The 12,520-nt window shown below is 38.3% G+C and overlaps 1 protein-coding gene across 2 annotated transcripts in view; it reads right to left on the bottom strand.

Moving 5' to 3' along the window:
• Positions 1-12,520, bottom strand: part of LOC126457643 (uncharacterized) — a 323,891-nt gene that overhangs the window by 128,493 nt on the left and 182,878 nt on the right. For both annotated transcript variants that reach the window (XM_050094116.1, XM_050094117.1), the window contains exon 7: positions 6,718-6,831. In XM_050094116.1, the coding sequence (XP_049950073.1) occupies positions 6,718-6,831 (114 nt within the window). The remainder of the gene's footprint in view (positions 1-6,717; positions 6,832-12,520) is intronic.

Genomic DNA, 12,520 nt, shown 5'->3' with positions numbered 1-12,520 from the left:
CCTGGAGTGATGGCTGACCGGTAAGATGCTCACTGCCGGAAGACGCAGCGACATCAGGGGTTCCATGCGATTCCAAGGCCACCGAAGTAGGCATAGGTCTCACCACAGTTGCCCCAACGCCACTACGAGCCGACGCCTGCGCCTCGAGCTCGATGAGCCTAACAGACAAAGCCTCCACCTGCCCCCGAAGAGTGGCCAATTCTCCTTGCGTCCACTCACAGCAACCACAGTCCCTACACATGACTATGTTTACCCTACAAGCGAACGGTGTACTCGCCTTATTAGCAGCAGGAAATCGAAGTGCTCTCTCACTGACGGTCTAACCGACACTGAGCTGTTCTAACCAAACAAACAAAAGCCTGTACGATACGAGGGTCGATAGCAACGGCGAAACTGTACGCTACACTGTTATTAAAATAAAAGGTTGTGTCTAGTAGGCACTCAAACACGCAAGAAATTACAAAAATAAAATAGTAACTACCCAGATAACTGAAAATAAGTTGTACCTGTTTGAAGCTCGTAAAAATGTGTAACAAGCGAACGGTGTACTCGCCTTATTAGCAGCAGGAAATCGAAGTGCTCTCTCACTGACGGTCTAACCGACACTGTTCATATGAAATATCACACTCATGAGCCAGGCCTTAAAGATCCACAGTCCATGCTGCATATGTTTACTGGTGCTGCTTAACATGATAATTTAACTCAGGCCTAACTGCAACCACATGGTTTAGTGACTGTAGCAGCCACTCAACAAACCATATACATTACAGAAGCAACACAAACTGAAGAGTTGACTGCACAGCTCTTGCACTCACATGAACTCCTAATCTTATCACCCCAATACTATGTATGAAATGCATATGGATCCACAGTGCCATCGATACTCCACCTAGTAGATCCCAAACATCACAGCAGCACGAAGTTAGTAAAAGCTCCACTATTAGCCTGTTAATGCCTTCGCCTATCTACTACCTCCTATTGCATGGGCCACAGTAAACAAGAATTTCTGTTGTATGTCAAGCCATTGAGATGTTTAGCCAGCACGAATCATATGCGTCATATGACATATATATTTTGGAACAACAAAAGGAACTGTGAAATAACAAACAACATTTGGACAAAACCTATAATTTTACGAGGTTGAGAAGCAAATATGATTGAGTCATCAGTAAAAAAAGTGATTTATTAATTGGAAGTGGATAATGTATCATTAGCCACTTATAAATTAGTTTAAATTAATTATGTTTTGAGAATATTCATAGACAATGAATAATCTTCAACTGTGTGATATTTTTCAAAACAATGAGGTACATGCAACACAACTCAACAGTTTTTATATTCCAACTTTTTTCACTCCATTTCTTATTTTTCATACATACTTTTCAAATTCTTGTTAGATGAGTTTTCAATGGTGTGGGATCCATATGTTTCAAAAAACTAAACCCCAATGTTCTGCATATAGTATCATTAGTATATCTCCAGTTGATAACAGTCCTTACCTTTTACAAACTTGTGACACCACATTTTGTAATGTTGCTTCTGGTATTTGAAGTCTATACTCTGTCTAATTCTGTTTCTTTTTCACATGGTCTTTGTTGTACAGAATATATGAATTAAAAAGTACTATATGAAATATGTAAAGAAAAATTTTTGGTGGCCTTTCAAGTACTTCTTTGTAACAGGGAAACTTGCTAATATCTGATCTTGGCAGATAATACCAATCTCTTCCCTGCTGTAATCACTGACACATTTTGGTTTGAAAGTACTGTTTCATTGACTGTTGTTTTGTTCAGTCATTACTTCCGTGCTTTGTAGAAATAAAATAGGCATCCTGTTTATCCTTACACTTTAGTGCTAATATGCTTTGCACTTACCATGCATTCCTCATTTTTAATTTTGCTTCACCGAGATCTTCCAGTGTATTTTCTTTATTAAAAAACACTATCTCAACAACATTTCTTCCATTTTCAATTAAAGTTATAAACAATTCTGATAAAGCATACCAATTATCCACATACAAAGTGTGTCCTTTATTTAGAATTGACTTTCATCCAACAGTTTCAGATGCATTTTAATCACAATCTGTTTTATTGTTTTATGAATATATTTTAAAATTCTAGCAATAGCTCAATGCTGATTCACAAAGCTTCTAAAATTTTATCCCAAACTTTGTCCTCTTTGAAGGAATAAATTGTTTATATGATTGTGTCCCTTAAATTTCATTACTGATTCATTGATCACAATGTTCTCTTCCATTACAAACACTACTATGAATTTTTTTATTAAAATTGTTTATCACAGGCATGACTACATAATTTATTCATCGTGCCAGTCATATCATTATTTGCATAATATAAAAACTTAAAGATTTGCACATTTCTTTTCAGTGGCATAGTTTTCCTGAAATCGGTGTTTCTATGATGGCTCTGTTAGACTAATACATCTGATTTTTTTTTTTTTTTTGTAACTTAAGCCATTATAATGAATAATGCAAAGTACATTTTAAGTTAATTACAACTGATAAGGATCTGTGTCTCATCAATTTTGTTTTTTGTATTTTCACTGATCATTAATGGTTGTTCTGGATACTGATTTGTTTCCACGACAATATCAGCCAAAAACACATTGTCAAACAGTGCACAAAAAATGGCTAACGCTTTTGTACTTCTGCCTAACTGCTCTTATACCAGGTGTCAGCATACGATCCTGAATTTGTGGCATGTTATTTTCTTCTTTCCAAATCTACTGCATAGATGATTGATGATGATACTGTCTTCATCAGTGATGTTATCTTCAGTGATTAATCTTCTTGAACACATGAAACACAACACCACTACTGTCCTATAACTATCAGAAAGGTCTATCAAATCATTGTTCACAATAACAACACACTGCTCACTACTATCATCAGTATTAGACATTCTTTTTACTGACACAATAGATATACAGGGTGGTTAATTCTTTTAGGGACTTATAATCGACACGCATGAATGCAACAAAGTTGTACACATAACTGAAATAAGAGAACATTGAGAGCTGTTGAATCACGAGTCCGACTCATGTTGTTGTCGTTTGTGCCGCATTGCGTACCATGAGCCTGGCGCATCTTGTTTACATGTGGACAGTGTAAAGAACCATGGTGCAGGTTCATGCTTACTGTTTATGGCCCAACTTCCTTACCATGAGTCACACTCGTGGTTGTAGGCCAAGGAGTTAATAGAGGCAGCCATCCCACCAAGAAGGGATCAACTTCAACAATGACTTGAGCTCTGCAGCAGCAATGGATCAAATGTGTAATCATCCACATAACCCAATTATTCCTAACAAGATTCATGAATCGACCCAGATCCAGTAAACCAGCAGAAGCGAAATTGCAAATTTATCAACTGGCCTTTAAGCCCCCTCATAAGTAACATACATACGCCCCATTCTAAGACACTTCATGGTAAGTTATCTATTCTGTATTAAATTTTGACCTATTCCAAGGACTTACCATGTATAGAGATGTATGCTCCTGTCAGTAAATCATGAGTTCCTTAACCACGAAGTTTTTTTGGGGGGTTTGAGTTATAAAGAGATCAAACTAAAGCGTAATCAGTCAACCAAGAAGTAATTGGTACAAATAGTCCTAGGAATAATTAAAGAGTTGGTTATGCATTCGTGGACAATGGGCATGAGCAATGATATTTATCAATTGCATGCTGCATTTTGGAGGCAAAGTTGGTAGCTATCACTCATATCTTCAAGTACATGCATAATTTTTTACTAGAGCTGTGATTAAATGAGTTGTCTTCAAGGCTTGGAACAATGTAAAACTCAGAACTGCTTCACAATCTAGGTATTGAGATCATATTTGTATATAGAGTGAGTGAGTGAGAGTGCATGCACACGAGTGTGTGTGTGTGTGTGTGTGTGTGTGTGTGTGTGTGTCCACCTCTTCAGTCCTCAAATAAGAGGGTTATGGAACGATGCAAAATCTGTCCAACATATCATACAATTCAATGAGGGAAAGCAAGCTATAACACAAAATTTAAACTGTTAATAATCTGTTGAGCTGGTTTTGTTCATAGTAGATAGAGTGCCTCTCCCTGCAGATAAAGTATGAGAATACTTGAGCCATGGATGCTCCACACCCACAGAGTCAGTAACATCATCTGCAGCAAAGCAACTAATTAATTCATTCATTCACTCACTCACTCACGAAGAATGTATCGGCCACTTGTCTTGTTCTCATTCATGTTACTCACATAGAGTTTATGTTAACCTTATTTTACAGAAACAAGTCTATCCTTTAGGATAGACTTTTTAGAGAGTTCTGTCAACTGTCTCACTATTGAATGGTATCATCATCATCATCATCATCGCTGGCCTTTTGGTTGGTTGGTTGATTTGGTGGGAGAGGACCAAACAGTGAGCTCATCAGTCCCATTGGATTAGGGAAGGAAGTCGGCCATGCCCTTTCAAAGGAACCATCCTGGCATTTGCCTGAAGCGATTTAGGGAAATCACGGAAAACCTAAATCAGGGTGGTTGGATGCGGGTTTGAACCACTGTACTCTCAAAAGAGAGGACAGTGTGCTAACCACTGCACCACCTCGCTCGGCTACTCTCTTTTATGAGTGTCATTCAGAAAGTAAAGAATGCTTGTGCACAGATTCTGTGTTGTGTTTGCTGACAGCAAGATGTAGAGGCTTGCCCACTTCAATTTATACATGGATCTATTGACAGCTAAATCTATAGCCCGCAAGCCACATGACCGACTGTGTGTGATGGAGGGCATACCTGACACCACTATCATTTCCCTACAGTGTAACTCAGCCACAGTGGACCTCTTTGTCTATAGAGATGCAACATGTTACATTTATTTATGTTCATGGTCAACTGCCAGTCCTTGCAATAACTGCCAATCCTCTGATGGTCTTCCTGCATTTTGCTACAGTCTTCTGACCTTAGTACCTTTCTACAGATAACTGCATCATCTGTGAACAGCTTCACAGAGACTTCAGTGTTATCCATTAGATCATTGACATATTGAACCATAGTGGGTCTTGAACAAATGCTTCACATAGTTCTTGCCACATTAGATTTATCAGTTTTGAGCTTTTGGCAACTTCCTCCATCTTCATCATCAGGAAATTAAATTTCAGTAGACAGTTAGATATCTCAGTTGGCCAAATTATGTCAGGGAGACATCATTGCAATTACATGGTTGTAAAAAGTAGGTTTTGGATTTGGAAACATTGACAGTCAGTGACAGCAACACTGTCCTTTGGTCACAAGTGTCAGCAAGAAATCTGCTGTAATGGAAGAAGTGGTGATGATGATGATGATGATTGGTTTGTGGGGCACTCAACTGCATGGTTATCAGTGCCCATACAAATTCCCATTCTCTGCTCGGTCCAGTCTCGCCACTTTCACAAATGATGATGAAATGATGAGGATAACAAAAACACCCAGTCATCTTGAGGCAGGTGATACGGAAGAAGTGAATCTCTCTATGTGGTATAACAGCATACTGAATGAATTACTAACTGCAAATCAAATTTTGAAGCATAATGTGAAATTGTCATGAGGATGCTGGGGGTTATGATAGTGTTCCGTAACAAGATGGACAAATCAAATCATGTAGAGAGTACCATTATTTTATAACTCTGAGTCACATAACATGGATCCAAAACAGAACAATTAAGAGAATATTGGAAAAGGAAATCCTGAGAACTGAATTAATTTGAAGTGCAAAAAAAGTTTAAGAAGGCTGACATAGAGATTTTAACCGAACTGAGGATACACTAAGATACATATTATAAATCAAAATAGCTGCTACAGTCAAATCAAGGGATTGGATGTGGAGTGTGTGACACAGTCAGAAAAAATATTAAATAAATAAAATTGGTTCAATAGTAACAAAAATATGTGTACTATCTAAATTATATGTGGACAACTGTGTAAGGTTTCATTACAATGACTATAACAGTAATTACGAATACCTGATACAGTAGTAAAACAGCATTACTTCACAAAGCTAACTGATAATCACAATCTATTGTTGCAATCTCTTAAAGTTTCCCCCGGATGCCTTGAAAGACACAAATGAGGAAATATATCCAGGAGGTGATTGATATAGTTGTCAGGGCTGTCTTTGTACAATAATAATGACCTGTAGACTCGGTTGTCACCGAGTGCTGCCTTTGTCATTTTAATCTAGAGTAACATGTTTATCTTTTGAGTAATTATTACCCAGCTACGGCAATGAAAAAACATCACAACTGCATTTGCAGAGAAATTTGGCCATGTTCATTCAATATCCACATCAAAAATACCTGTGATTGTAACAAAACAAAGTGCAGTTATATGTTTGGATACAAACTGTGAGTACTAAAAGCTTTACTGATAAAACCATACTGCAAATTTTATACATATTATAATGAACTGTATGAACAGCCCTAAATGGTGAACGTATCATCATCATAGCATGAGGTTAACTTCATACTATCCACTCTTAGAACTCATATCTATTCACAGGTATTTAGTCTATAAAAACACACAACGTGAATTAACAAATGAACAAAAATTATTAGCTGATAAATATCATCCCATAAATATAAACAAAATTTTCAGAAGCAACCAAAATAGTAAAACAACAGCTGCAGTAAAGCTATGGGAAAATACAAAACATGACCAAAATGTAGCAAATGTAGTTTCTTTCAATAAGTATTACCTGTAACATAGCCACTGGATTGATATTCCTTCCACAAAAATGGATAGACATTAACATAGGAAGCTTTGTCACCCATTCTTTTTCTTGTTTCTGGGAGTTCCAGTTCAATCTTCCCTACAAAATGTTCAATAATAGTTTCAAAAAGCATTGTAATTACTATTCACAAAAATATAACTGTTACAGTAATAGTATGAAAAACTTAGTGATAAGTCATGAGTTGTAATCTTAAGTACATGTAATTTTATCCTCATCTTGTGTGTATGGAAAAAGTTACTAGACAGGTTTAAAAATTTTGATATAGGAATGTAATTCTTTTTTTGCAGTGTAAGAAATTATAATTCACAACAAGGATCATATTCATTTTGATTACATTTTTAAATAATCTGAAAGTGGACAATAAATTGAGTCAGAAGGCAGCCAGTTGAAAAATGCTCCTGTTTGAGCACAAAAAGGTGAATTTCTTGTCTTTAAAAGACTCTGACAGGAAAGTGGGGAATGAGCTGTCTCAGTCATCATACTGCCTTCATCAACAAAAGTTCTGGCACGCAACATGTTTCCGCTCTTTTAACAGAATGTTCTAAATCCTTTTACCCAGCCTCCCTCTGTAGTGGCATTCACAATCAGCACCTCCCCATCACTGTTACTTACTACATGTCTTTCCCACTGTCTCCTTCTCTACCACCGGCACTTTCTCCTGTCTACCTCTGCCACTATCATTGTCTTCGTTCCTTTCTCTCTCCCTCTTCCTTATCACTGTCTCCTCCTCTGTCTTTCTGCGATAGTGCCATTGTCTTTGTCTCACTCTTTTTCTTCCCCACTGACATTGCCTCTTTCTGTCTCACTTACAGTCTGCTGTCTTTCTCTTCAACAACCATTGTCTCTTGTCCACACATGTCCTTGTGGATGGTCTGCCCAGGTTTTAACTCCTAGACTGGGAAACTTTAACAAAGGGGTATAGGGGATGGGTGAAAGTGTGCAAATGTTATGCTAGAGTTCACTGGTCTAGGCAGGTGGCAAGTGGAAGGGGTGAGGGGGTTCCAGACCATGCAAACCTATGTATGGTCTCCACTCACCTCTCTCTTTTCATTTCTACCATCTCCTCTCTCTTTTACCCCAACTGCTATTCTCTCTACCTTTCTCTTTTACTGGCACTGTTTCACACTGACCATCACTATCTCCTCTCTTCTTGTTTCCCACCGCTATTGTCTTAATCAATCTGTGCCCTATTATGGCAACACAGTGCACATACAAGGAAAATAGACATCCATCTGAAAGAATCAATGAGAATTATTATGGGTATTTAAAATCCATACTGATCCCTTGCTGCACACAATCATAAACATTCCACCACCTGAATTGTGATGCCAAGGAGCAACCAATCAAGAATGGAGGAATCTACATCACCCCAAGTATCCCTTCCAATTCATACAGTCTTAAATGACCCTCCTATAGATCAACTGATATCACGTGCTCCACAGTAACATAATGAAAGAAACAACAAGAAGTCTGACATGAAAGAAGAGTTTTGCAAGAGATGGAGAGCTGCAACAACAAAACATCTGCCAGAATTTGATCTGAAGAGAAGTGAGTGGACAAGACAACAGGATAAGAACTGGTCATACCAGATGGAATGCTATGATGCATCAGTGAAGACTCCGAAACTCTTCAGCCTGCAATTGTAGGGCCCAAGTACAAATCATTCAGCATACTGCACACTGATGCGCTGCCCTCTCAGAAAGTGTGCCCAGAACCATTCAGTGACTTTATTAATGCTATCAACTACTTCAACTATCTGCTATCAACTGCTTCATTCCCTAGATGTTGTACTATGTTTAAATGTATCTGTTTTAATTATGGCTGTAATTTTATAGTTTAAATGTTCTCCTTCTAGTATTATTGAATTATTAATTTTCATAATTTAAACATATTAAATTTGCACCTAAACCCTTAAATGTATAACTGTTACCTATATGTGTTTCTTAATATTTGTTGTTGTCACCATATGATAAATAAATAAATCTCTTTCTCTTTCATTGCCAAAATTTTGGGTGGTGAAGGCAGAATAAGAATTGAGGCAGTAGATACCCTACCTTTCTGTCAGAGTCTTTTGAAGATGAGCATATGGATATATTTGTGCTCCAATAGGAGCATTTTCAGTTTGTTCCCTTCTTTTCCCTGTTACAGCAGGGTGTGCTACTCATATAAAATAAATTCTGTAGGTTGGTACAGTTTTGACAGTTTATTTGTATACTTCCAACACATTTAGATATTTTAATACATGTTGTTTTTGTGGTCTTCTGTCCAGAGACTGGTTTGATGCAGCTCTCCATGCTACTCTATCCTGTGCGAGCTTCTTCATCTCCCAGTACCTACTGCAACCTACATCCTTCTGAATCTGTTTAGTGTATTCATCTCTTGGCCTCCCTCTACAATTTTTACCCTCCACACTGCCCTCCAATACTAAACTGGTGATCCCTTGATGCCTCAGAATATGCCCTACCAACCGATCCCTTCTTCTAGTCAAGTTGTGCCACAAATTTCTCTTCTCTCCAATTCTATTCAATACATCCTCATTAGTTATGTGATCTACCAATCTAATCTTCAGCATTCTATTGTAGCACCATATTTTGAAAGCTTCTCTTCTCTTCTTGTCCAAACTATTTATCATCCATGTTTCACTTCCATACATGGCTACACTCCATACATATACTTTCAGAAACGACTTCCTGACACTTAAATCTATACTCTATGTTAACAACTTTCTCTTCTTCAGAAACACTTTCCTTGCCATTGCCAGTCTACATTTTATATTCTCTCTAGTTCGACCATCATCAGTTATTTTGCTCCCCAAATAGCAAAACTCATTTACTACTTTAAGCCTCTCATTTCCTAAGCTAATTCCCACAGTATCACCCGATTTAATTCGACTACATTCCATTATCCTCGTTTTGCTTTTGTTGATGTTCATCTTATATCCTCCTTTCAAGATACTGTCCATTCCATTCAACTGCTCCTCCAGGTCCTTTGCTGTCTCTGACAATATTACAATGTCATCGGCAAACCTCAAAGTTTTTATTTCTTCTCCATGGATTTTGATCCATACTCCAAATTTTTCTTTTGTTTCCTTTACTGCTTGCTCAATATACAGATTGAATAACATCGGGGATAAGCTACAACCCTGTCTCACTCCCTTCCCAACCACTGCTTCCCTTTCATTCCCCTTGACTCTTATAACTGCCTTCTGGTTTCTGTACAAATTGTAAATAGCCTTTCGCTCCCTGTATTTTACTCCTGCCACATTCAGAATTTGAAAGAGAGTATTCCAGTCAACATTGTCAAAAGCTTTCTCTAAGCCTACAAATGCTAGAAATGTAGGTTTGCCTCTCCTTAATCTATCTTCTAAGAAAAGTTGTAAGGTCAGTGTTGCCTCGCGTGTTCCAACATTTCTACGGAATCTAAACTGATCTTCCCCGAGGTCAGTTTCTACCAGTTTTTCCATTTGTCTGTAAAGAATTCGTGTTAGTATTTTGCAACTGTGGCTTATAGTCCCCACCCAGAGATCCGAATGGGGGACTATTTTACCTCCGGAATATTTTACAGAAGAGGACGCCATCATTGGAATTATTATATTCTTCTTGAAGCCTGAGGGTATTTCGCCTGTCTCATACATATTGCTCACTATATGGTAGAGTTTTGTTAGGCCTGGCTCTCCCAAGGCTGTCGTTAGTTCTAATGGGATGTTGCCTTCTCCTGGGGCCTTGTTTCAACTTAGGTCTTTCAGTGCTCAGTCAAACTCTTCACGCAGTATCGTATCTCCTATTTCGTCTTATCTACATTCTCTTCCATTTCTACAATATTGTCCTCAAAACATCGCCCTTGTACAGGCCCTCTATATACTCCTTCCACCTTTCTGCTTTCCCTCCTTTGCTTATTACTGGATTTCCATCTGAGCTCTTGATATTCATGCAAGTTGTTATCTTTTCTCCAAAGATCTCTTTAATTTTTCTGTAGGCAGTATCTATCTTACCTTAATGATATGCGCCTCTACATCCTTACATTTGCCCTCTAGCCATCCCTGCTTAGCCATTTTGCACTTCCTGTCGATCTCATTTTTGAGACGTTTGTATTTCTTTTTGCCGGCTTCATTTACTGCATTTTTATAGTTTCTCCTTTCATCAATTAAATTCAATATATCTTCTGTTACCCAAGGATTTCTTTTAGCCCTCATCTTTTTACCTACTTGGTCCTCTGGTACCTTCACTATTTCATCTCTCAAAGCTACCCATTCTTCTTCTACTGTATTTCTTTCCCCGATTCTTGTCCATCGTTCCCTAATGCTCTCACTGAAGCTCTCTACAACCTCTGGTTCTTTCAGTTTATCGAGATCCCATCTCCTCAATTTACAACCTTTTTGCAGTTTCTTCAGTTTTAATCTACAGTTCATAACCAATAGATTATGGTCAGAGTCCACATCTTCCCCTGGAAATGTCTTACAATTTAAAACCTGGTTCCTAAATCTCTGTCTTACCATTATATAATCTATCTGATACCTTCCATTATCTCCAGGCTTCTTCCATGTATACAGCCTTCTTTCACGATTCTTGAACCAAGTGTTAGCTATGATTAAGTTGTGCTCTGTGCAACATTCTACCAGGCGGCTTCCTCTTTCATTCCTTACTCCCATTCCATATTCACCTACTACGTTTCCTTCTCTTCCTTTTCCTACTGTCGAGTTCCAGTCACCCATGACTATTAAATTTTTGTCTCCCTTCACTATCTGAATAATTTCTTTTATCTCATCATACATTTCATCAATCTCTTCATCATCTGCGGAGCTAGTTGGCATATAAACTTGTACTACTGTGGTAGGCATGAGCTTCGTATCTATCTTAGCCACAATAATGCATTCACAATGCTGTTTGTAGTAGCTTACCTGCATACCTATTTTTTAATTCATTATTAATCCTACTCCTGGATTACCCCTATTTGATTTTGAATTTATAACCCTGTATTCACCTGACCAAAAGTCTTGTTCCTCCTGCCACCTAAATTCACTAATTCCCACTATATCTAACTTTAACCTGTCCATTTCCCTTTTTAAATTTTCTAACCTTCCTGCCCGATTAAGGGATCTGACATTCCATGCTCCAATCTGTAGAAAGCCAGTTTTCTTTCTCCTGATAACAATGTCCTCCTGAGTAGTCCCCACCCAGAGATCCGAATGGGGGACTATTTTACCTCCGGAATATTTTACACAAGAGGACGCCATCATCATTTAACCATACAGTAAAGCTGCATGCCCTCGGGAAAAATTACGGCTGTAGTTTCCCCTTGCTTTCAGCTGTTCACGGTACCAGCACAGCAAGGCCGTTTTGGTTAATGTTACAAGGCCAGAATAGTCAATCATCCAGATTGTTTCCCCTGAAACTACTGAAAAGGCTGCTGCCCCTCTTCAGGAATCAGGAACCACACATTTGTCTGGCCTCTCAACAGATTCCCCTCTGTTTTGGTTGCACCTACGTCACAGCTATCTGTATCGCTGAGGCACGCAAATCTCCCCACCAACGGCAAGGTCCATGGTTCATGGGGGTGGGGGGTGGGGGGTGGGGGGAGGGGGGTTTAATACATATGAACAACAAATAAGTACACAAATTATAAGGTTAACACAAAAGCATCTCCCATCCAACCTAAGTTCACTTTACACTACTATACATAAGAGTTCACAATGTTTTTGACTACACCGACAGTATACCGACAATGTTTGATTTGCCAATACAAAGAGTTTTGTCTTGCACCAACAGCT

This window comes from Schistocerca serialis, chromosome 2 (genome assembly GCF_023864345.2).
Source record: "Schistocerca serialis cubense isolate TAMUIC-IGC-003099 chromosome 2, iqSchSeri2.2, whole genome shotgun sequence".
NCBI lineage: Eukaryota > Metazoa > Arthropoda > Insecta > Orthoptera > Acrididae > Schistocerca > Schistocerca serialis.
Note: the sequence above shows the minus strand (reverse complement) of the source record. Positions and strands in the feature narration are given on the sequence as shown.